Here is a 27,121-nt window from a genome sequence, read left to right as displayed (position 1 = left end):
AACCCCACAGTTGCCTCAATTACTTAGTAGGAGGTTGTTGCCATCCACCAAATGCCTTCTCAACCTCAAGGGCTGCATCCAAACAGAGGTTATCCTTGTAGAAGCCAGCTACAATTTGCACACCAAGTGGCGTGCCCGTGGTTCGAGAGAGTCCCACGGGGCACTGGCACGACGGGTGTCCAAGGACATTGAAGATGGCCGTATAGGCATAGTTGAACGGCTTGAGCATTGGCTGGTAGTGGAATGGTGCCGGTTCCGGGTGTGACGGGTAGACGAAGATGGCTGTGCCACTTCCCAGCAGGGCGTCTAGGCGGTCGCGCAGCACGTCCGCTTTTGACAGCATGCGAACGAGCGATGGGTGTCCACGCTTGGGAGACAGCCACTCCAGGAGGCAGAGGGCGAGGGCGGGCAGTGTGTGTGGCGAGCGCCGCAGCAGCCAACGAAACAGCTCGCGCCAGACGGGCACCTTCCCCTGAAGCAAAGTAGCAAAGCGTGGACATCTGTCATTGCACGGCAAAGAAATCGAGAACACCAGACAAACCATGCAATTTGCATTGTGGGCCAGGGATTCTCAGTCTTTTTAAAAGCCTTAGCAAAACACCAACGGCTCTCAAAAGGTGCTGAGGAATACCGTATCTCTTGGGCTTTCATCCCTTCCTGCCCGAAATGCACGGGGGAAAAAAAAAGCACGCAGACATGCCCCTTAAAGATGCCGGAAGTCACTTTATTTAATAATCACAGGCAGTTTACTGGACTAGTCTACAGTACAATTACAGTAAAAGATCGTTAATTCGAACTTGGATAATTCGAATTTTAGGATAATTCGAACTAGACTACTTGGTCCGGCCAAGCTCCATAGAGATCTGTGTATAAAAAAGCCCATTAATTCGAACGCGAGTCGGTTCCGCTACGAATAATTCGAACTACGCGCCGCCGCGTCTGGGCGGCTTGGCGCACATCACGCGGCAAAAAAAAATAAAATAATAATAATAATAAAAAAGTAAAGAAACACTTCCGCGATCGGAGAGCATAGTTAAAGGCTGCGCACGTCCAAAACGGGGACAGAAGATGGAACCAGGTAAAACGAAGGAAAAGGGGGTAAAACTTAAATGGTGCCATGACCACCGCGGCGGGCAGCGGCGTTGGAGGGAGGGGACGGCGGCCGCGGCAAGCGACGGCGGCGGCTGCCTGCTCTCTCTTCTGCGCAACGTAGCTCGGAACTAAATAATCGTTAATTCCAACCCTGTTTATTTGTAAATAGGGATAAGTACTGTCGGCGCAGTCCCAGCCAACGCCCATGAAAGGCTATGATCTCGAACGGGCACTACGGGTTAAACTTTTTTTCTTTTTTTTTTTTGCGATAGCCATCCGTCCTTCCAACCATCAGTTGTCAACGGAAGCACGCAAGTCAGCCGCGATCATAACGCTGCTTCAAAAGTAGCTTGCTGCTATCGCGCGTTCCGATTATTGGAGTGGCAGTTGATGGGCCCGCCCCAGTCGCTCATAGCATGATAAAGCGAACGTACTGAAAAGGAGGCTTACACAACCGAACAAGCGCTGGCACTTTGCCAAGTTTGCTTCTCCCCACCCTGCTGGAGCTAAAGTCAAAAGATAAACACCCCGTTATCGCTGCGCATCTTGGCCCACTGCCAAGAAATGTGTTGTGGACCGGGACTCGACGGCGGGAAACGGAAACGGAAGGACGGACGCGCTAACGACTGACGCCTTTTTTTTGTTTTTTTTTTTCCGTTTGCACAAATCTGGGCTGGGTGGGTTCATTATGCGAGCGGGTTCGTTACGCCACTATATACGGTACATTTACAGTAATACAAATGGTTCTTGTCAGTTTTTTCGAGGCCATTCGATAATTCAAACTTTTTTCCGGGTCCCGTGAAGTTCGAATTAACGAGCTTTTACTGTACTAATGCAGGTATGTGCACTTGGGGAACCAATGCAGTACTCCAAAAAACCTAGCTTGAGAAACCCTGCATAAAACGATGCACCTCTTTTGGTGCATGCGAACGTCGGTGTTGAAAGAATCAGTTCCACTTGCCTTCAGCAGCGCCAGCTCGGAGGCGAAGGAAGGCACACTTGCACCGGCCAGCCGGGCAGTGAATATTTGTGCCGAGTAGCGGAACTCATCCAGGGCTAGCTCAACCACAGGGCTGCCATGCGTCTCACGGAAGTATCGCACCACCTGTGTAGCAGTGAGGACATCGTTTCGAAGCTGCAATAGAACCGCTTAACCCAAATCTGGAACAAAAACTGGACTCTCTGATGACCGCATTCACGGCAGCACGTGACACGTAGCTGTTACGTGTTGCCGTTGCACTCTGCACGACTACAGTGCAGTTATGACTGCATTATGACAGTTTTGGCTTCGAAGGCATGCATTTCCTCAGAGTACGTGTTTGTGTGATGCGAAATTTAATGCCGTGAAACAAGTGTGACAGCATTGTCGACTTGCTCGCCAGAACCAGCGTTCTAGTAACGTTGTTTGCTCTTCGGTTTCAGTTCTTTTTATTTCGCAATATAATGACGCGCAAGTTATTTCGTTTTAAATTATCACGTAGCCGTTCATTGCGCAGCGTTCAGCGTGCTGTCATGCAATTTTTCATTTAACCAGGCGCGCAAGCAAGATTATAGCAGACTCTGCTGGTGCTATGTAGCAAATGTTTGAAAGCATTGCTGCATTTCCAAATTACGTCTAAATGATCATCCAGGCGGGCAAAAAGTATTTCCTGAAAACAACTGTCACAAGAGTAGTGGAACTCCTGCAAGCTTTACCATAAATGTGAAAAAAAAGTGAGCAATAGAATTCAAATTTATGAAATTCTACACTTTCATGACTTGTTTCGGTGCGGAGTTCACGCATGGCACTTTCTGTGTAGCCTTCTGCGTGACGCCTTCTGCATGATGCTTCCTGCATGATGCTTTCTGCATGTAGCTTTCCGTGTGGCTTTCACACTTAATGTCCATACTTGATGCATAGTGTTGAGTATCTGGCATAATTGTTTAACACTGACGTAACATTCTCGAGGCATTGCAGATGAAGCTATGTGATGTTAAGAAGATAGTGAGAGACCGGAAAGCGTGGCGTGACATGGTCCATAGGGTCACGAAGAGTCGGACACGACTGAACGCCTGAACTGAACTGAACTGAACATTAAGGTTAACATTAATGCTCTGCTAAGTCTAATGTAGGTCATGGTCGTCACCGCCATGACAGAGGTTATACAGCTGAATTCAAAACATATTCATACCACACAAAGTGCTAACCTGTAGCAAGAACTACACTATTGTCTTTTTTTTGCCCTTAGTGCCTCTTTTTCTAATGTTTATTTTCTCCTTGGCCAAAAATTTGAGGGAGAAATACTTAGAAGTACGAATGAATAACAAATCACACAAGCATGGCACAAAAGCTTTGCAATAAACACCAGAAGGCAAGTCCCAGCACACAAATGCACCCACAACTCCTACGCAGATTTGTCATGTGCGTTGTTTTAGAGAAATTTGTGCTGCAAACGGGTGTAACAAAAAAATTTAAACTTTACCTTGCGCACAGCATCTTTCATCTCGGGGTGGACTGGTGTGCAGAGGGCCCCACCCATGTCGTCCACCATGTAGTATACGGTCACCTTGGACCAGTCCACCTGCAGGTATGCAAGAAGATAGCAGCAAGAGTAAGTGAAGGTGAAGCAAAATCGCGCCGTTTCTCTACAAGGGGTACAGAGAAACACCACTATTCTTGGGAAAAGTGGGAAAAGACGACCGCCACACTACACTACAAGCAGTACATACAATTTGGCGCCATTTTTCTTCTTGTTAATGAAGCATAAGACATTCCTGTACATGGATCACCCTGTGGCTTCCACCTACGACTGCGAAATATTTTGTAACTGAATTTTCTTTTCTCATGAATTTTGGTTTCGGTTTCAGTAGCCGTTTGGCGGCTGTGACGTCACAATCAAGTCTGGGTAATGCGAGGCATGAAAAAACAGCGATATAATTGCAGACTCTTCACTTGCTGCGATTCTTGTTCTTGAGGCAGGCTGACTTTATTGCTCTAGTGAATTCAAACAACGGAGCTGCGATTATATCAGTGTTTTGTTTTTTTCATCCCTCATGTGACCTAGACTTTACTTTGACATCAGTCATTGCTCGATGTTGAAAAAAAAAATTCGATTAAAAATTACTTAGCTGTCACAGGCGAATGTCACGTGGTAATCTGCGTACAGTAGTCTCTTACGCATCATTAGAACGGATAAAACACGAACACAAAAACTAAGTCTCTATACTATTGACACTGCTGAACCTCCTTTCTGCTTGCAAGTTTCCATAGCCCCCTGGTTATCACGTTTTACTATCACCTTGTGTGCCACAAATGTGGGGCGCTTTCTGACCTTAAGTGCTATTCGAATAATACAATCCTAAGGAAAATTGTAGTCCTTTACCTCAACGTAATGTAACCACCAGTCATTGCCATCCGTTTCTGTGCCCAGCAATGAACTAGCCTTTCTTACTATGACAAATTTTAGTGCAACAATTTTCACTCCAAGCTAAAAAAATTAGTATTCAGACAAGTTAAGAACAGAACGTTACTCAAAAGTGCCCCGTCCTTGGCGGAGATGCTGGATGGAAACGAAATAGCGCGTTTTTGAGCTGATCACCCCATTGCTTTTTACAGCTACAGTGGCTGGATGGGCTTTCACCAGACATGATATGAAAAAGTCAGTGCAAAATAAGGACGAAGGACAAAAGGGAGCACACAAAGGACATTCATGAGCTCTCGTCAACGTCCCATGCATCCTCCCTTTTGTCTACAACAGCGGCAGCATGCTCTTCTTCGTGAGACATATTCCACACACCTGTTCTGCCCGTGGCAGCAAGTGAGGTTCTTTGACCCTTTGGCCACTAACCTTGGTGTTGAAGGGCACTAGGGATGCACGGGGACCAGCCATGACGGCCAACATGGGCGCCAGGTCTCGGGCATAGCGGCACATGGGGCCTGCCACCAGGCAGGCATCCAGGGAGTCGTCGCGTGCGGGCGGGTACTGGCCCTTGTTTGAAACCAGTCCTGCATGGACAAAAGGCATGCTCTCAGTCAAGCTCATGTACAGCATGGTCCACTGAAAACACGCGACAGCATGTCTGCCATGCTTCGCGAAGCGGTGCCACGAGAGCGGGCAGCAAATGATGTCACAGCTCCAGTGATTTGCGAAGTATGTAGGCCACGCGATAGCACGCTCCCTTTAACAATAGGCCACTGCCGGCTGCTCTCGCGACAGACATGCTGCTGTACGTTCCCTTTAACAGTGAACTGTACTGTACACATGCATGTATAGAACCTCTATCGCAATTGCACAACCTACTTAGTTTGCTCCCAGGCCGCACGCGGCGTGGCTCGTTCCGCATTGTCACCACTCCAAACCTCTCCAAGGCAGGAAGAATTGTCACCCTCATCTCTTTGAGGTTTGACTTCACACATCAACTTTCTTACCAACGGGGCATGGTTATCCAACCAAGCACAGCAAAAAGTAGTGCACATGGTGGCGCATCATTTTTTTTCACATCGTTTCAGGTTTATTTACAGAGGTGAGTCAACCTGAGCCTGGTGCATTAGCACGAGACAGTGAACTTCTTTCATACCCCCCCCCCCCCCCCCCTCCCCTTCCCTCCTTCGTTCTGTCTTCAGCACTGTGTGACAATGCGTAAGTCGTACCTTCATGTACAGCGCATCGACAAAAAAAAATGAGAAAAAAAACAAAACATAATTCACACATCAGAAAGTAAAGTATGTTGCTAAAGGTCAGTCTAATAAATAATACATCAGGATTATGGCTTGGTTTGGTTTATGGGGTTTAACGTCCCAAAGCTACTGAGGCTATGAGAGACGCTATAGTGGAGGGCTCCAGAAATTTTGACCACCTGGGGTTCTTTAGCATGCACTGACATCGCACAGCACACAGACGCCTTGCTTTTCGCCTCCACCGAAAAGTGGCCGCCGCGGCCGGGATTCAATCTCGCATCCCTGGGCACAGCAGTCAAGCGTCCTAACTACTGCACCACCATGGCAGGGTAATACATTAGGATGAGTTTCAGATGATAAATGTGGACTGCAATGTGAAGCGATGAAAAGTTGACAAAGGTGCCATGTTGAGCAGGTTCAACAATTCTCTAAGGACCTCTGATGTTCAGTAGATATGTACAACCTCGAGACCACATCGCACGATGAGCTGAAGGCACCTAAAGCACTGCCGCTTGTTTGCATTAATCAGGTTCCAGGTTGGCAGGAAAATATATATGCTCATCACCCGGAACCAGAAGAAGCTCATAAGACGAGCTAATCACGAAGGCTTTAGAGGTACAGTAGACTCTCGTTAAGACGAACTCGCTTAAGATGAACCCTCGGTTAAGATGAACAGTGGAGGTCGTTTGTTTGGTTCCCCATAGAGTCAGTGCAAAAAAAATCTGCTTAAGATGAACACTTTGCAATCACTAATCGGTTAAAATGAATTTTTACGGCCAACCGCACCCCACCCGCGCAGCTTACTCGACCGTCCGAGCAGCGCTTCAGCGGAAAGAAAAAAAACAAAAAGCTTTTCAGTGCCACGACCATCCGTGCCGCCGACGCACGCAGACCCAAGCACGTCAGCGTCGAAAATGCGATTCTACGAAGGCGGAAGAGTGCCGCTGCTCGTCCTCTCCCACCGTTCTCCCGCTCACTCCTTTTGTCCCCGCAGTAGGAGTAGGTTCGCGTTTCGCGTCGCGCCGGCTGTCTTGGTACGACCTCGGGCAAGGACGAAACAGAGCGCAGAGAGGAAGAGAGAGAGAGAAAAAAAAAAAAGAGCATGCGCGGCCCGGCCAGCAAAACTAGCGAAACGCGGGAAAAAAAATGGTGAGAAGAAAAAGCAGCCAATGACGTTTCCCAATGGTGATCACGTGATAGTGTCGTCATGCCAGTGCTACCGAGCTCCGCGCCTTTGCTGACCGCCAACGACGCCTACTACGCAGTGCACAGATCCATTGTTCGTGGCGGGTGTGCGCATCGTGTCCCGCAATTTTCTACCAGGCTGTACGCTGTCACCTCGTGGTGTGCGCTGTTTGTTTTCGTGCACGCAGTGTTTGCCGTGTTGCTACTATGGCTAGTCGGCCAACAACTTGAAAAAAGCCGCTTGAGCTTCGTGAGAAGGCCGAAGTTTTGACCGAAGTTCGCGCCGGCCGGCTTTCAAAGACTGAAATAGCGCTCAAGTTCGGCATCGCGAAAAGTACTGTGAGTGGTATCGTGAAGGATGAAATGCGGATTACCAGTGCTTTGGAGGATGGTGAGTTTGCGCCGAAGCGGAAGAGGATGCGCACAGCTATGCACAAAGACCTTGAAGACGTTCTGCTTGCCTGGGTGAAGAGAGCACGCAGTGTGAATTTGCCAGTGAATGGAGTGCTACTGAAAGCTAAGGCGGAAGAAATTGCCCTGTGACTGAATGTCGAGTTTGCGTGCAGTGATGGATGGCTCGACCGTTTTCGGAAAAGGCATGGACTGGCCTTTCGTTGTGTTGTCGGCGAGGCCGCTGCAGTGGATGAAGCGGTCTGCAGCGATTGGAGGCAGAACAAGATGAATGAACTCATGGACGAATGTGACCCTCTAGACATATACAATGTGGACGAAACTGCGCTTTTCTACCAGCTACTCCCAAATAAGACGCTCGCATTTGCTGATGATGACTGCGTGGCGGGCAAACGGAGCAAGCTTCGAGTAACGGTCCTCGTGAGCGCAAATATGACTGGGACTGACAAACTAAAGTTGCTGGTGATTGGCAAATCTAAAGCAACACGCTGCTTTAAAAACATAAAAATGCTGCCGGTCACGTACATGGCTAATTCAAAAGCGTGGATGACGCAGGCACTTTTCGAGCAGTGGCTTCAAGAGATGGATCGCCACTGGAATTCCAGAGATAGAAGAGAAAAGTTCTTATTGTTGTTGACAACTGTCCCAGACACGGCCACGTCACCGGACTTCATGCCATCCAACTGGAGTTTCTATCAGCGAATACAACGGCGAAGCTGCAGGCTATGGACCAGGGAGTAATAAGTAGCTTGAAGAGGCACTATCGTCGCTGTCTGCTGCAAAAGATGCTGATTTGCATGGAGAGCAGTAAGGAGTACACAGTTAACCTGTTAAGTGCTGTCCATTTACTGAGTGCCTGGGAGCAGGTTACTCAAGCCACTATTGCCAAAGCCTTCCGCCATGCAGGATTTGTGGCACTTAGTGATTGCTCAGTGCAAAATGACTGCAATACTACAAATGAGGACCACACTGCGAACTTAAAGGATAGAAGCATTGTTTCTGCGCTGAGCAGTAAGGGTGTGTTCATTGACATCAGTGCGTATGTCAGCATTGACGAAAGTGTGGAAACGTGTAGGGCTGACACACTGGACGCTCGGATTGAAGAAGTGCTTGACCTACCACCGGAAACTGCTGCTGAAGATGACAGCTTGAATGTTATGCCTGAATCTGCACTAGTTACCTGTGATGCAGCTGATGCCTGCCTAGACACTTTAATACAGTTTTTTGAACAGTGTGAGGGCACTGAAGGGTATCTTCAAAAGTTAAGCGAGATGTCTGCTTTTGTAGCAGGCCGTCGATTTTCACAACAGACACAAAAAAAAATAACAGACTGGGTAACAGTCAACAATGCCTGATGCCTTACTACTGAAAAGTGTAGTAGACAATCATTAGTCCAATAAATGCTTGTATTGCAGTTTATTTTCCTGAAAGGCCATTTTATTCATTTGTTCTTATATAGGAGGTATTTGGACACACTCTGCATGCTCAAACATTTTTGGAAGCACTTCTGATTAGACGAACAATTTTCATGGTCCCTTGGAGTTCGTCTGAAAGGGAGTCTACTGTACATGCGAAACAGCCATTTTGTGAGTGAAGTCTGTTATTATAGTAGTTTCAGCAAAGAATCGGCGTATGATTGCTTTTTCTAAGACATAATGTGAGCCATACATCGGAATAGCCAAGCTTCATAGCAATAACGCAACAAGACTGTTGTGACTATATACTGTTAACCATTGTATGGAAAGATGTAAGAGAGAAAAATCCCTTCTGCAAAATGAAAAATGTAGTTCAACACACCACTGCACTGCGTGTCTTAGAAACACAATATATTACAACAAGAATTTCGATCAACGCTTTTATTGCAATTTGCACAGTTTAGTATTAAACATAGAATACTTGCATAGTTACACCTCCCTGACAATGCTAGTTATACCTGCCTGGTACCACAGTGTAGCAGAAACAAACAAATCTGATGACATTTGTCCAAACAAATACATGAGGGTTGGCTGACCTCTGGTTGGCTTGTGGCCAAAGATGCCATTGAAGAATGCCGGCATTCGAATGCTGCCACCAATATCAGTGCCAACACCAAATACAGAGCCAGCACTGGCGATAAGGCTTCCTTCACCACCTGCAAATAGTGAGATATATGTTACCAACTTGATGTGCAAATTGTGTGCTGGCTGCAGAAGAAGCATACAGAAGAAGGACACAGCCGAACAAATGTTTTTCTTTTTTTACCTTTAGAGCTGTTAATATAGCGGAAGTTTGCAATGCAAGGTTTCAGTACATGAGGTGCACGAAATAACCTTATAAAATTTCCTCAAAGTAAACTTCATAGAAAAGTAAGAGTGCTAATAAACGTTACCGAGCTCAAAGATAAGTACAGATTTCAATGGTGATGCAGAAAAAAAGGAAAGGCAAATGCCAGCATGACCTTAGATCGTTGAAGTGAGCTTTGACAAACTGCAGCATCTTGCAGTTTTTCAACGACATAGATGGCACTCGCTAAGTCAGGTTCAGTAATTGCGTTTACATTTTAATGGTAATCACTACAATTTGCATGCCAAAGCAATGACAGGTCCTTACATAGCCTTAAGTCTTTGAATGGATATACAGTCCATGTAGATGCTTCTTTGCCCATTTGCATATGCTTGTTCTCTTCCATGACTGCCAACGTTTATAGTTGCATGACTGGTAGTAGAATTCTGGTCTTTGTCAACATGCTTGCATTTTATATAGAATTAATTGCTGTGCTTCCAATCTTTGTGCAAAATCTTTGAAAAGAACAGGAAATTTATCTGTAACTGAGTTTGCCTCGGGAAGGCAGTAATTGACAGGCGATATGGTAGGGGTACTAATTTGTCAGCGGGTTTTGTGATGTCGCAAGACCACACGACATGGCTTAGTTGGCCGAAGCTTTCTTGCGATGGGAGGATGACGTGGAATAGAAGCCAGGACCCTTTGTCCTGATGCCAGACTTGAATAAAAGCGGGGCATTTATTATATCTTTGTCGGGTGGACTTTCACATAATTTGGTACCTTATGACTACATATTAATGAGTATGTGTGGATTACAGTGGTTAATTAATGAATTGGTGATTGCAGGCTTGTTCGATTCAGCTGTTCTCCTTGCAACAGCAAAAAACAACCATCCTGGACCTGGCACTCTCATACAAGTGTCATAGTATGAGATAATAATTTATTGCCCGATTCCCTGCTTTTCTCGCACTCATACTGTGTATGGCACCTACAACCAGAAAGGACGTTTCATATATTCACCACCATGGCCAGAAGTGGTAATGCGAGCATAAATGGTAAATGACACACAGGCAAAAATAGCAAACACTGCAGCTCACTGAGTGTACCACTGTCTTTAGCAATCACAGTTCACTCTTTGCAGTATAGTAGTACTGTTCTTTCTCCCGCACTTACATTTGTATAAAATGAAAAAAAAAAAAAAAAAAATACTGAATGCCACTTCACTTTGGGCACTACAACTACCTCACTCCTAGTAGCAAAAGAGAGGAATTTTCTTTTCTTTAAAGCCAATGTCCAACTGAGGCTTAGCGGCATCGCGGTCGGGCAGGCTTGCATGCAACAAGTAAGCATGGCAGTTGCCTGCAAGAAGAACGGACCACTGGATCCACCGCAAATGCGCCGGCTGTCGTACGGGTTGTTTGTGCGGCCATGCAGGTTGTTGTACGACTCCCACCACATGCACAGCTCCGAGATGTTGGTCACCGCCAGTGGGATGGCACCAGCTGAACGCAGCAGGGCCATGCCCTCCGCATCCTGTGGAGCACGAAAGCCCTCACGCAGCACCAGTCCCGAGTCCTGAAGCATGCCTGAAAAAAATGCACAACTGCAGTTAAAGGCAGAAGATGGGAAAGGGCGCACGGTTTCATACCTTTCCTGCGTCCCTCAACACCTTTTGGACATTATTTCATACCTCTCTTTTGTCCCTCAACACCTTGTGGACGTTATTCCATACCTCTCCTTTGACCCTCAACACCTCATGGCCTTTCCATGTTACTTCCCCAACGAATTTAGTACCAAGAAAGCCAGAATCGGCCTCTTCAATTAATGCATGTATGACCTCCTTACATATATATACTTCCTCCAACCTAGCTCCATTTTTCTGTAGCACACTGAGTTCTTTTCATGCCCCCCCAAAATATCATAATACCACTGCGTGGATCCATGACCAGCGAATACAACCACTTCTTTATGAATGACGAAATAGGAAGCAGACTATGCACAACACCTCTTCCGTTCGCTCGCCCCCTTTCTCTGTGCTGCAGTTTATCAAAAGGCTTCCTTAAATCTGAGGAGTAGAAGCTCCTAATCCCAACATTTCTGAAAAAAAAGCAAGAAGCCATATGTGTCAGGTCACTTGCAGTATTAAAGCAAAGGATAAGAGAATATTCTGCATCTCTCGATGAATAATTTGCAATTTTTGATTGTTTTTTTTTTATCAATGCGTCTCACACAGTGGTGCAATTTTACCCAGCCAAAAATGATAAATTAGTGCACATTATTGCTTGACATGCCAAGTCAATGTAAAGTAAATGTGTAATGGCCAAAACCACATCTCGCAACAGATAGACCAAATGGAGTGGCGGCATCTGCATCCAGCTCAGCCACAGCGACCCTAAAGTGTAGATTTCAGTGACTGTTCCATTCCTGTCTGAACCACACAAGTACAAAGCCGAGACAAAGGCCTGGCCAATCAAGCCAACCACAAAGGCCTGGCAGCAGAAGGCACATTAGCTCTCTCTTTCTCTCTCTCTCTCTCCCCCCCCCCCCCCCCCCCCCCCTCCTGCTCAAGGATTGCCTCAAGTGTACAATTTTGTTTCGATCTAATGAAGGAATCCTCGGCGCTTTGCTACAGCATCTTTCAGAAAAACTGCTTCTTGAAGGGAAGTGCAACTTACAAACTCGAAAATGCCGTAACTGACGACAATACAACAAAGAAATTGACCTCGCTTTCTTCAGTCTTGGTCCCACTGGCTACTACACATTTCTGAAACAGTCTGGAAATTCGCCGCACTCTTTGCCATTCATATCGGCTTCACATTTAGGTCACCAACGACTAGCATCTTGTTCGCAAGGCAAATGACTCTTCCTCTTTGTTAACAGGAAATAAAAAGCCTGGCGTAATGTGAGAATGCAGTGAGTAGAGCAGCACAAGCAACAACCGCGGTCACCTTCCATTTTCCTGCAACCTCTTTTAGGTGACCCCAAAGAGGTGACTATTAAACTAAGCATGTTTACTGAGAAGACTTGCATAAATACTGACTCAAATTAAGTGCTCTGTGTCTGTTTCCACCTTCCCCGCCCCCTAGTTTCAGATTCTTTGGTATTGTGCTTCCCCGGAACTGTAGTCATATTCCATTCAGGAAATTCTCCCTTTTTCAGAAAGTTTTGAAGGGCAAAATTTGGCAAAAAAGAAAAGGAATGTTAACAGAGTTTCGGGAAAATTTTGAGAACCGAAAATGTCTAGCTCTTTAACAAACTGGCAGAATTTGGTTAGGCCATAAAACATAACTGCAGAGCTGAGCTTCCCAGGCAGTACCAAATATTGGCCCAATATTGGTACCTTATTGGCAGTGTTCAACCCAATATAAGGCCACTGCATTACCAACACAGTGCCAATATTGGGCTGATGGTTCGTGCCACCTGGGTTAGCTCTGCGAGATGTATGGCGCTTCTCCATTTTTGAAGCTATGAATACAACCTGCACTGAAACTCGCCTTTCACAGCATAGCAGTCCTTGGTCGTGAGTGGCACCCCAAGGAAGGGCTTATCCTTGGCCAGCTGATCAGGTGCGATCGTCTTGGATGCCACGAGCCTATCAGCTGCTTCAGCCTCGGCTAAGGCCTCCTCCAGCCGGTCTTCAACAACCGCGTTGACCACAGGCTGCACCTCGCGGATGCGTCGCATGTAGCATTCGACCAAGTCGACGCTCTTCAACTGCACAGCAACAAGGAAAAGGAATGCCAGGCACAGCATAATAAGCACAAAACAATTTAAAAAGGCTGCTACAGCCCAAATTCAATTTCATTTCGCATTTTTCATGAAACTAGCAGGTTAAAAAAAAAATGACTGATCTGCTGGGGACCACATCTTCACGTAGATGTTAATACTGGTTGCTACAAGTGCGCACACTGCACAAATGGTTAGTTTTAGGGGTTTTCGAAGGTTTTTATACCGTAACAAAATATCTACTACAGGTTCTCATCCTTGTCCCAATGACCTCTTTTATGATTATGCATTTTTGTGACATTTGTTTTCTGTAGAAATCTAGTTTTTATGCTTTCTGTTTTCATTAGTTCAGTTCATTCAATTCGTGCACAGTCAGCAGTGCATTTGTAACGCTGCTGATATCCATTCCTCGCTTGGTAACAAAAGCTGTTGGGCTTGACCTCAGTCGTTTTGCTGTGTGTGCAAAGGCTTCAGTTTTGAATGAAGAATTTGTCCCGATTGAAGGCGATAATTTTTTCTTAATAACGCAAGACATGAAACTCTTGAATGAGCTCAGGTTCGAAATTTATAAATAACATTTATAAATAAAATTCACAACACACGACGACAACCCATTGAAATGAAAAAAAATGGCACACAGGTGGTGGGTTTGGGTTAAAGCACTGTTGCCCATCTGCCTATTAGGTCTGCCTGGCTTTACCTCCATGCTGCCTAAAAAAAATCCTAGTAGCTCCAGCAGGGTGTCGCTTTCTTTGGATGGAAATGCACTGGTCACATGCTCTACACAAGGATGACGCAGACTTCATATCTCTACTGTTCAGAGGCCGCCAAAATGAGATCAATGCCTATGGCAATAAGCCAATTCAAATTTCAGAATGCCAATATGTTTGATCCTAGTGGAAAAAACACTAGAAACGATTCTTCCATACTGCAAACCGCTACATTTATTTTGGAGTATTTGTAATTCATGCCAGGTCCAACCGCAAAGCATTGCATACATAAAGAGACACTGTGGAAAAACTGATGTTAGCTCATACTGACAGATTACTATACTCCAATGACAGAAACGCTACCAAGCTTGTAATGAAAAAAAAAACTTGTAAATATGAGTGATGCCATGACCCACCCTTTACCTTAGCAAACCACCGAGTGTAAACACAGCATTTTGCACTCAGGGCCATGACTTTAATTACGGAGTGCTTTTTACTTGAAGCATCGCAAGTTTAAGTGAAAAGAATATTTTAAATCCAATTTTCTCGGCACCAAGCATATCGTTTAGCTGGACAAACACCAATATAACCACAGAGCCAAAAAATCTACTTTTACTCAGAAATATTTATATGCAGTATTCCAGAGTGCCTTTTTTGCCAACACAGACACATTCTTCCACAGAGTAAACTACAGCTATTTTCTTCAAGATTCGTCCCCCCCCCCCCCCCTCTAAATCTGACAGGCTTCAGAAACTATTAAAGCCAATATGAACACACATCTTGCCTGAACCAAGATCGTCGTGTGAAAATGAAGTTTTTAACCCTTTGCAGCCCAATGGCCACATGTATGGCCAGAAAGCTATGACAGGGCTACTGATCACACAGCAGAAGTAAAGCTGTGAATAACATTAAAATATAGCGGCTGCATCAGTGATGACATAGGAGCAATATCTTCACGCCTTTGATTAGAATATATGATCCATAATCCAGTCTGGTAAAGAAGTGAGACTGATAGTTATATGCACAGAGGAACTAAGCCAAAAATCCATCCATCTTTTAGCAGTCCCCGGAGAACAATACGCGCCCTTTTCTGCAGATTTCATACGTGTGTGTGTCTGCGTGTGCGTCGCTTTTTTATTGAGTGAATTTTTGGCACTAAACGTCTTTAGGTGGTTTGGTTTGGAGGGGGACGGAGGAAGCCACAGTATCGCTCCCACTTCTCGGTGAATACCTACACATACAATGAATGGCATACGATTAGAGGTGCATATTTCACCAATTTGAAACCCTATTGCAAACTAGTCCCCAATTTGACTAAAAACTGGATGCTAAACGTGATGTGAAATGGTATGACATCACGCTGCACAAAACATGACTGCGTCACAATTTCCACATGAAACCACATGCATGCTTGGCACAAGGGGAGACCAATAGCTACTGCATAATGCAACTGCAGCAATCATCAGAGGCAATGACTTCGTGCCACAACAGTCTTTATGCCTTCAAGCCTTTAATTATGCACCATTCTTTCCATTGAAGAGCAAGTGCCGGACACCACAGGGGCACCCCTTTGATCTGTGCAGGGCAAATTAACCACCAGAAGCAAATTAAAAATACGGCAAAAATAAACAGTTATGTGCATGCAAGGAGAGATACACCGTTGTGTATTAGATAAACGTGACACTCAGTGGCATGGTAGATAGGCAAATAGGCACGTAAACTTTAACTGCTGTTTCATTAAGCAGTCTGACATTAATGCGAAACAGCACCCATAAAGTTGTCACCATCCTTCAACGCTAACTACAAGCATCACAAACTAGAAATTAAAAAGCTGGGAAAGCCAGCAGAGGGCATATCAGCCACCCCATTTGAGCCAAAACTTGAATTAGGCCATTATTATGCGAGCGCTTGCAACTTCCTCCTTCTAATTCAGGATGAATCATTAGAAGCTCGAGCAGGAAGTTTGCTTAATTTTGACTTGGCACACGTCTTTTCCTCATTGCTCTCTCGCTAACACGATGACGTAACCATGCAAAGGGAACTTGTTCACACCTCATTTCGAAGCCATGGCTATAATGCATGAATTAAGATTCCACGCAAGCAGAGAATGTTGAAACAAAGTACTACTTCACTGCAGCGCGTGTCGACAGCAATCCCCAAGGACAAAAAAGAAAGTGCACAGTGTAATGCGCACAAAGCCGAGAGATATGATGGTCGCGTCAACCTTTGTTTGAGGTGGGCTGTTGTGTTACGAAGGCAGTACCCTTGCCTGGCTTTGCCAGAACTAAATATATATATAATGTGCATACACGTGGCAAGCCTGACAGAAACCGAATGTTCAGACAGTATTTTTCTCTATGCTCACTTTACATTCTTTCACTCTGAATAAAACGCAATGAATATAGCATCTCAAAGCCATGTCAAGGTCATCCTAGCCATCAGCCAACTACTTCCCCTCAATGTCGCATTCTTTCGCAGCACTTTGACTCACTTAGGCAGCTCAGGATGCTGGCCGTCATTATTGTTCAGGCGAAAAGTGGGACACTGAGCCTGTGTTTTTACTGAAGGATATGACGACAGAAACCACATACAAGCACCCCCCCCCCACCCCCCCTTCTCTATTCACATTTCATTCCGCATCTTTTAACTGCCATTGTTACGTCACCAAGGCCCATTGTCTTTGTGCAAGTGGGCGCGTGCTCAAGAATAAGAATGGAGCTTTTTCTTTTCATTTTTCTTATGCTTTTCAAAATGAGCTTTTCATCACAATGTCAAAGAACAATCCAAGCTGGCTGACTGTGTTGGCAGCAGTAAGTAATTGCAATTATTATAAAAACATATCAAAGATATGTTTGCCTGTGCTTGTTAAAACACACAGTTTGACTACAACCCTGCGTCAGCTCATTCGAAAAAAAAAGAAAATAATCTCAAGATGTCAAAGTACATGTCCAAGTGTGGGTGCTGCGTGGAAGATAGTAAAGTTATCCACAAGGGAATTTGGATGCTGGAACTGTTTGCATTTAGAAGAGAATGCATTGATAGCATCCAGATAAAATTTGTCATGCAAAAAACAGTTACAAATGTGCCGCTCGCATGGAAAAAGCCATGCAATAGAGGTTTCCGCCTTTCGAAAATCCACAGCACATGCTGCAGCTATGCTGTTAGAGATAGCAGCCCTGTGCTTTTATCACATTCTGCTGGTGAAAGAAGTAGCCCCTTAGATAAAAATAACTGCATTGTTCACAGGACGCTCACTGCAGTGTACATGTACCAGCTGTTGCTTCAAAAGAGCTACAAATGATAAAGGGAGATAATGGATGTAACTCACCCGATAGCTACATAATTAATATGCATGCAGAACATGCCCCGCACGTGCCTATAAGGTTTCAATCTACAATAGAAATGTGATAACTGAGAGAAAAAAAGTGAAACATGCAAGACACGCAGAACGAAGTGTCTTTTTAAAACATTAATGCCTCCTCACAAGCAGCATGCTATTCTGAACATGCTGCACAAATGAGCGGGACAGTTCACACCACAATTCTCACAACCTGGAGAGGAGCTTGCAATTTGCCAAATACAGATATAAAGCTCAGTTGTACAAGTTTACCAGAGCGTATATCTTAATGTCACAAAACCATGCACGGGAAGCAGCATGACAGCAACCTACACATTGCCCTCCACATAAAACTGATTCCATGCATGCAGAATTGGGACTAGATGTGAGGTGACGAGAGGTGAACTGCTCTCAAGTGCAGATAAAAAGCATATGCTTCCACAGATCGCACTTATCTGCTTTTTACTGCTGTGCTGACTTGCTGAGGATGAAAAATACTTTCCAAAGATTTCTATTCAAAGCAAAATAGAAACATTTGATTTGAGGTGCTCTGTGAGCAAAATTACCGAAAAGTCCTTTTACTACAGCAGTAACTAAGCATCTTTGTTTGCATCGTCTTCTAGTGCTGTCGGTCATTCCCCTCTTTATTGAATCAGCACACGAAACAACTACTAGGCAAAATGATAAAAACAACTCCATCCTGTGACATTTCCACATAGCCCACTTACTCCAGATGGCACTAACCATACCCTTGTTATATCATTACTCACTGCTATAGTCCATTCCCCTCGTTACTAAACCACCACATGAAGCAACAATTCAAGTGAGTGATAAAAATACATCCTGCAGCTTTTCTCACAAAACCTACCAACCCCCGACGGGACTAAGCATCATGTTTATTCATTTCCTTTCCTCTTTTTCACTGAAAAAAATAATAATAATAAAATAATAATAATAAAAAAATTGTTGCTTTTAATATTTATCTTTAAGCAGCCGTAAGTGTGCAGGGACCGTTCAAACTGCACTCGGCCCATAAAAGGCAAACTGAACATCCAGCTGCAGATATTTCTACTGCAACAACATAACAGGGTAAAAATTTTTAAAAGAAGTGCATACGGCCTAAAGAAAAAAACAGGCTGGCATACATTATCAGCTGCGGTTAGGTACAAGTGGTAATAACATCTAGCCCAGTTCGTCTATTATTTAGAACAGAAGTGACTTCTTTTGGAAAAATAAACTGGCTATCTTTATTTACTCCTTTCTTGCAGTTATCATTCTACCATGCTTGTGAAAAGCAGAAGCGATACAACAATGGCAGTTAATCACAAGTGCCCCTAACGACAAGCACCTATAGATCACAGCCGCAGTTTTTCGTTATGACTCATCCTGGGCTAATGCACTGTAAATGAAACATGTCCGCACTGTCCACAGAAAACAAGCAACTCATGGACTCCTCGGGCTTTTTTTTTGTTGTGCGTTTTGACAGTTGTTGCCGTCTATTAAATCTAGTCTAGCCAATTCATTAGCGGTGACAGTTTAATTTTGTGTGCCTGTCTGTTTCTTACTTTTTTTTCCCCCCAAAGGAACAGTCGCTACCAAGCTGATATATACTCTTTCCCAGCTAATTGGCAAATAATGTCAAAAGGGCTACAACTGTAGGAAAAACAATTTATGGGGTTAAAAAGCCTTTTGCCAAATTTAATTCTAAAAAAGGCAAATTATAGAAAAATTGTTACTCCTTCGCATTAAGAGTGGCAGACACCATACAACAAATTAGATACTGAAATGTGTGTTAATTAGGAAGCCAAGAAAATAAAGCCTACTAATCAGCATTTCGATTAAGGCACTCAGAGATATGGCTGTAGCGGGCCAACTGTAGCTGCCTGATGCTAGGCATCCCATATTTGTTGTTATGTTTAAAGAAGACCAATTACCCTCGGCACTACAGAGCTTGAAACTTGTGCTGAGTGAATGTGTGAAACAGATGCTCAACAATCGAGGAACATACATAGCCACGCCCATGGACATTTCATACGCATCTTAGCTTCGTAGTGTTGAAGGCAATATCATTTTTCTACCTTTAATACTGATGGTCCATTATAATTTGGTAATTAGAACTTCCAAATTTAGTAATTGCAAATTCCTATCTGCTGCAATTAAAACTGTTAACTACCATTTTTGTTAGTTGCCCTGCACCTTTTGACATCCACTGGCACTAAAACCATTAGGCAACAATAACTGTCTCTAAAGGCTCTTCATAGGTAATTATTCCTTTGCTTCCATAATTACTTCCATCCTTTTTTTTATTAATTAACCTTCATGCAATCATGATGCATATGTTCAAGGAACTTTCAGGAAATGATAGCTTCCATGCTTAGCGGTAGGGCTAGGATAAGCATATGATGATTAACACAAAAAGTATGACCTTTCGTTTTTTTTTTCCCCTTTTTATTCCCTTTGGTAATATTTTTACAAAAGCGGGTGACAAAAGCACCTGGGCCCTTAGAAAGCTTCTAGTTTAGACCATGCAATAAATGCCCAAAATAGCCTATCCAGGCGTCGGTAACAAAAAAAATTGCGTGCACCTTTACAAGCATAAACATATGTGCCTTAAAATTAACAAATCATCTGATGAATCCATCCTGTGATATGTGGCCAATGAAAGAAGCAAAGCAGCAGTAGTGGACAGTGTGTACACACGTACCAATAATACAGAAATACCATGTCAATAGAAACTGAGGTTGTAACAAGGTCCTACCTATTGCAGTTATAAAAAAATGAAACACTATGTTGACAGAAATGAGACTTAATCCCTCGATTATTTTTACTCTGTTTAGATGGCTTGAGACCACAGCTTAACCACTATAATGAAATCTGTTGGTATTGTTTGTGCCAGACAGGAAGCTGTACTTTTGCTTAATCAACTTAAATGCTAAGAAGCAACCTGGTGCAGATGAATTGCCAAACTGTTTTCTAATATGGCATGCCAAATGATGCACAAAATACTGACCCTCATATTTAACAAATCTTTGACATGTGCCAAACTCCCAGTCGACCGGAAATAGGCCCAAACCACCCCCCTATCCTAGCAACCACCGACCCGCTTCTTTTCGGCCAATTTCAGTTTTGTGCATGTGTGCAAAAAACCATGGATCACATCTTTTCCAGACCAAACTATGTTCTTGACAATAACAAAATAACATATATATATGGTGGCACAGTTTTTGAAAATGCCTGTCTAGCTGTAACCCAGTAACTTGACACATGATCTCGCTGCAGCCTTATAAAGTCATAACCTGGTCAACATTATTTTTTTTTACTTCAAAAAAAAAAAAGCTTTCGATAATGTATATCACCGTAAAATATTACTCAAGCTAAAATCATTACTGAATAAATATAACCAGCTTGCGTGGATAAAGGCTTATCTGTATTATCATCATATTAAGGTTGCTAGTGTGTCCTCTAGATCCGTCAGTTGAGTTGGGAATTCCTCAGGGATAGGTACTTGGACCACTATTCCTTTTTCTCTAAAGTGCTCACAAGATCCCTGAAAAAATCAAACTTATCTTGGAACAAATGTGCAATTAACAATAGAACAGGTAGCTCTAATCATCAGGTAGATTTACACACATCTCTGGCCAATATACAAGAACAGTATACCCCATAGCAAATGGCTTTAAATCGCACACAAAGAAAAATTGGTTGAAATGACAGTCACTCGAAAGAAGCAACCTTTAAACTTCACATACTGCCGTGGCAATTACGCTTCAGCTACAATATCAGGTTATAAATATCTTGGATAAATAAATACAAACGACTAGCTGTGATGGGACGAGCACATAGGGTATGTATGAGTCAGTGAAATAGTTTGGTTACCTGGGAAGGACAGTGGCAAACTTAAATATTATTTTGACATGCTATAAAACGTACATCACATCGATATTGGACTATGCTGCTGCTATTTGGACCTCCAAGCAAAAACTAACATCAATAAACAGAAAAAAGCGCAACATAAACCACTAAGATTCATTTAAAATGCATACAACTGTTGCACATTTGCCTGGCTTCAAAATGTTACCAAAAAAAAAGGATGAAACGTTTTCACTTGCTTTATCATGACCAATTAAGAACTGGTCTAACACTTTAGGCTGCAACTCACCCAAAGAAAGGTTAACGAATACTCCAGTAAAACAAGTATTTTCGAAGAACTATTGTTTCTTAGAATGGCTTACCAGTGATGTACATTATCTGCTCATGTTGTCCAATGCACAAGCGTATCATTCTATCGAATCATCTGAACACATTCACTGAGAAGTATTCAAATTGCGGCGTCAAGTTGGATTACCTTTGAGTTTCAACACATTTTGCTTTTTTTCTGTTTCGCAATCAGATTTACTGTTGCTGGCCTAACATCAATTCACCAATTTCACGATGACTAGTTACGGTTCCATGTATTCAAATATTTTTCTCTCTGATCCTATGCATGCATTGTACACTGACATCTGCTAGTAATAACTGTGCTTTGGAGCAGCCGCAAACTCAAGCGAACCACACATACGCAAGTGCATATCCCCGAACCAAGCAGCTGTGTAAAGATATGACTTAATTTGCTCTGCAACACCCTACTCGAGTGCTTTTGACAAGTGAGATTGCCTCTGTACATGCATTCATAATGGCAGCGAAGGAGCACAGACACAAGAGAAGAAACATGCAACACACGGACGACCCCTGCTGTGTTGCGTATTTCTTCTCTTGCGTTCGTGCTCCTTGGCTGCCGTTATGAATACTTGTTTCACTCTGTACATGCAATGTCCTTGCTTAGGGAATGAGAGAAATAAAAACCAAACATGTTAGACTGAACATAGTGCCTTCATGCATGCAAATCAATATTCCAATATGCACTGTGTGCCTCCTGGAAAAGGCATAATCACATCGGCTCTCAGTTTGTTAACATCGGCTCTAACTCTATCTTTGCTTCTGATCATGTGTCATTTTTAGGTGTGGAACTTGATAAACATCTAAAATTTCGGACTCACATCACATCTATTTCTCGTAAAATGGCTTATGGCATTAGAGTGCTAATTAAAGTTCGGCCGTATTTTGATATTCCCACGCTCATTTCTCTATATTACTCGTTCATCCACACTCACATTCAGTACTGCATTTCATCTTGGGGAAACACGTACCCTTCGCACTTATCTTCCCTGCAAATTATCCAAAATCAAGCTATACGCATTATTACTTGCAGTCACCGCTTAGAAAATGCCCTTCGTTTGCTCCAATCACACAATATTCTTTCTGTAAAGAAAATAATCGACTACAGTTTATGTATCCTAATGTACAAATCTGTTAGAGAGCTACTTCCATTCTCACTAACCACCAATGATCAAATTCCGCGTCGTACGGACACACGTTTCGCCATCAACAACTTCTTGCTGCCTAAACCAAACACTAATTATGGGAAACAATCAGTCCGATTCTCTGCTACCACTCTTTGGAATTCATTACCTACAACTATCAAACAATCATTAACTATTTTTGCCTTTAAATCCGCTCTTCGTCAGTTTTTGTTATCACACTTATTGTAATTTTCAAGGTAATCTGTTCATGTGTTATCCTTTATATCTTTTTTATGAATTGTTTCCTATGTTTTCTTTATGTGATTAGGTGTTTATTCTTTGTTATTACATCAATAGCGTCTGTACTAATTCATGTTTCATTCGCCCCAACCCACTGATGCAAAATATTGTATAATTTCTGCAACTGCTCAATATGTATTTCTTTTCAATAATCATCATAGGAGGTCCCGTTCCGCAGTCCTTGACTTTGGGACTTCCTTCTGTATTCATGTTTTGTTAACCTTTGAAATACAATAAACTTCAAACTTCAAACTTCAAACAATTCACGGCAGACCACCATGTTAAACTCAGCAAGTTTGAAAATTTTTATGGTAACCTTGGCAATTTGTGAACATCCCTTGCACTGTGCATTATATAGAAGAGATATATATACAAATTTAGCCTTGGAACCATCAATGCTTAACTTAACGATGTGCACATCACAGTGTGCCCTGTAACCTGTGCTCTCACAACAACATCCCGGGTAGTAATATCTCCAGTCCTTGACACAGTTTAGCTTCTGTTAAGTGCTAAAGAGCCTCATACTTCAGGGTGTGCAAAATAAAGGTCTCCCCCGCTACTGCCAACATCAAAGAACACATCTCTGGGACTGTGTACACACTACAATTTATAGTTATCATTGTGTCCACTGACAAGAAAGCAGCAGTTATGAAAGTTCTTCTGTCCTCCCTTGTTTTTCTGTCACGCCATATGTTTCATGGTTTCCTCCAACCCTTCCTTCAGATATTCAAGGACCTCGCCTACCTTCAATTTACAAACAACATAAATGCGCTATCTGGGCCTTGATTGCAATCTACTATACACCAGCTCAAAGGAAAGAAGGTGCCCTAGAGAAGGCCTCGTGTGGCCCACCTTGACCGCTTCTCGGGCGCTCTGAACGCGTCAACCTGTTTTATTTTTTTACTCCCGCTTCTCGCCAGAACAAAGCGGCAAGGGAGCCGGACAGACGGGCTCGGTCAGGATGCCTGTTTTGACCTAAAACCTAAACCGACGGTTCTGCGCGTTCATCAACACGGGCGCCTCGCCTCCCTCGCAACGCGGCCGCTCGCAACTTCCAGGGAGAGTCATGTTTAGCATTACAGGTTATAGGCGCGTGGATGTTATGCGGGTATATATACTTTCCAAGGTCGACGTCGTGGCGCGACTTCAAAATGGAAGAACCTCAACGTGCCGTGACTGCGCGCGTCCCGTTTTTCTTCGCACCGAACGTTTCATATCCCTTTTAAAGCTAAAGATCGCGTGAGAGCAATTTGACGTGCCGAGACGGGCACATGATATGACGCGCTGGCTGGCCTAGGCTCAACTTCTCAGCGACAGGAAGCAACCGGTGATGCTTTCGCAACATGTCAAGTCATAAATATTCGCTGCGCAAAATGTATTTTGTAATCGCGCGCCGCCATATCAGCGCGGTCCTGCCCCAGAGCTCGTTCTGTATGCTCCTAATGCTCGCGGGATGTCTGCGCGTGCATCGCATAACAAAATTCATCCAGAAACGCAAGCATCGCGCTCTCGCACCGGAGCGCGCGGACAATGGCACGGGAACGGCGTATGTTTACTTAAGAGCAGGGAGAGCGTGCACATGTGCGGCGGAAAGCAGCAGCGCGCTGAATCAACGCGCTCGCTCGGCGGAGCACTTTCGTGTGCGCAGTGAATATGCACAGCTGTGGCACCGCCGCGGAAACTGGTGTGCACACAAAGCCGTAATCTTGGCTGCACACGACTGTTGCGCGCAGACCCTAGATACGCGATTGAGCCGCTGATACGCAATAATCACGAGGTTTGTTGGCACATCCACGACCGCGGTCGTGCCTGGAGGCAAAGCCGTACGTTACAATTTTTCGTTGGGAAGGACAGATTAGATTAAACTTACCGGTAAACTTGTTTGATCAGAAACCAATTGCAACAATGCTTTTAGCCGCAAATGCAGCCGCGTCAAGGTTTGTGACTCACCCGGCCGACACCTGTAATTACCCGGACAAAGAACCCGCACCCACGGCCGTCACGGCTGGGTGAAAACGAAAGTGGCCGCCTTACCTTGCCGGTCCGAATTTCTTCGGCGAGGACGGTGGCCGGTTTTAGCAGCAAGTCATCTATGATTGGAGGCAAGCGCTTCGGTTTGCCATGGATGAAGGCGAACAGAGAGGTGAGAAAGAACTCGTTGAACACCTTCACGTAGCGGATGACGATGAACAGGCACTTGAGCACCAATTTCTTCATGGTGGATGCCTTCGCCGTGAGTTCACGTGCACAGAAATGACTGCAGTTGCCGCCCACAGTCTATGAAACGAATTCGACACGCTATCAACTCGCGGTTTTGTCTGCGGACAGTTCTGGGAAAGCCGTCAGCACAGCTGACGCGCTAGCAACGGCGCGGCGTCCCGAACCACAGATGCTCGGTCTCCTACCGCTCCTCTGCTCCTAGAAGCCTAGAACCGACACTGGCGCGAGTCGCGAGCACCGTGGGTGACAGGCCTGCGGCCGCTGCCGCCGCAGAGAGAGAAATCGCGACCGGGGCGAGGAGGAACATTTGCCGCCTCGCCTCTAAACGCCGCACAGCCGCGCCTGACCTTGGACCTCTTCGATTCACGACGCTGATAAGCAAGCGATACTCGTGACGTCGCCGGGAGCTAAAGGGCTGCTTGACTCCCTCACAGAGCGGTACAGACGCTATGCACCTGTGCATTAGCGCGAAATTCGAATTCAACTTTGTCGTCTTGAAGCAAGCAGCTCACGTGAGCAAGAAGCAATGTTACTAGATTACATCTAGTAACGTTAAACAAGAATAATAATATGCATGAAACAAGAAATAAGCATTAGCTTCATCCGTGACAGCGACGATCTCGATTTTTTTGGGAATGGACTATTTTAAGGCCCCTCGATCCCAAATGTTTTTAGAACGACTAAACACGACAAAGAAAAACAAAGGAGGTGGGGTATAAAGGATAAAAAGAACGTAAAAATGATGTCCCAATATTCGTGGATTAAATTTTGAAGGAGGAAAATGTGTGGTATGAAGCGACCTCTTAACTCACTGAGCAGTGAGTGCACATTCATCAAAACTAGCTGAGTGACTGCAATAATTGCAGTAATACCCCAATTGAGGCTTAACATGCATTCTATTTCACTTTAGAATTCAAGGCAGTGCATATAAATCATTAGAGACATACCAAATTGGAAATTCTTTATGCATCGACTAAACCCTCCGTTCACAAATGCCTTACAGTTCCGTTTAGGTCAGGCAAGCAGCCTGCTTTGCAACAATTGTGGCTTATGGAAACAGTGGAGATTATTTTACTGGAATCCCCAACGTATGGCAAGGAATGTGTGCTTATATATTGATCATGTTATGGATCCACTCACTCAAGTGCCTTTAAAGCTTTACTGTGTATTAGGATTCTTATAGCCTGCCATATAGGCAGCAGAGAAGTACAATCAATTTTTATTCAGCTATTTAGCTGACACCAACCTTACTTGTATAGACATTCCATTCCGTCCTCATAGCGTACCACTTTCATTTATCTCACCTCACACAGCAGGTTACATTTCTTAATCCACATTTTTGTTTTTCAAGGCATTTATCATTTCCTGCTCCACTCTCTTTTTTGTCTTTTACCATTTCCTGCTCCACTCTCTTTTTCGTCTTTCTCCCTCTAAATCCTTGCCCTGTGCAGAGTGGCAAGTCAGCAAATTAAAATACTGGCTAAATTCTTAGTTTTTTGCACTGAAGAGCTTCTCTTTCTCTCTCTCTACATGCTTACAATGAACAAAAAAGCATATGTATACGTGCAATGCATGAAAAGCATACAATTTAATAATCAATGTTTTATTTTGTAAGATAAAAGTAATTGTCTGAAACACATGCAGGCTCGTGATGCTGTATTAATTTCTAGTTTTATTCTTATGTCTGTAACTTATGTATGTAGCAATTAGAAAAATAGTTTATATAGGGTTGTGGTTTAGGTGCACTATCCTTTGCAGTGTTACAGTATACTCTGATGCATTTCCATGAAGAAATGGAAGTTATAGCTAGCAAGTGTATAATTGCTAATCCACAGATGAAATGCCTTCAGGGATATTCATTGACTGCTAATTCAATCAGGCT

General features: G+C 44.0%; 1 protein-coding gene across 1 annotated transcript; it reads right to left on the bottom strand.

Moving 5' to 3' along the window:
* On the bottom strand, positions 1-25,599 carry LOC146207954 (fatty-acid amide hydrolase 2-A-like). The gene is made up of 8 exons (XM_084591665.1): positions 25,054-25,599; positions 13,102-13,321; positions 10,984-11,193; positions 9,357-9,476; positions 4,920-5,077; positions 3,555-3,653; positions 2,054-2,197; positions 1-472 (listed from the first exon to the last, which is right to left on the bottom strand). Exons 1-8 carry the CDS (start codon positions 25,234-25,236, stop codon positions 20-22), a joined length of 1,587 nt encoding a protein of 528 aa, XP_084447791.1. The 5' UTR covers positions 25,237-25,599; the 3' UTR covers positions 1-19.
* Between the last annotated feature and the right edge of the window lie 1,522 nt (positions 25,600-27,121).

This window comes from Amblyomma maculatum, chromosome 1, assembly GCF_055883805.1.
Source record: "Amblyomma maculatum isolate TAMU_Amacu chromosome 1, ASM5588380v1, whole genome shotgun sequence".
Lineage (NCBI taxonomy): Eukaryota > Metazoa > Arthropoda > Arachnida > Ixodida > Ixodidae > Amblyomma > Amblyomma maculatum.
The sequence above is the reverse complement of the archived record's forward strand: the minus strand, read 5'-3'. Positions and strand labels throughout refer to the sequence as shown.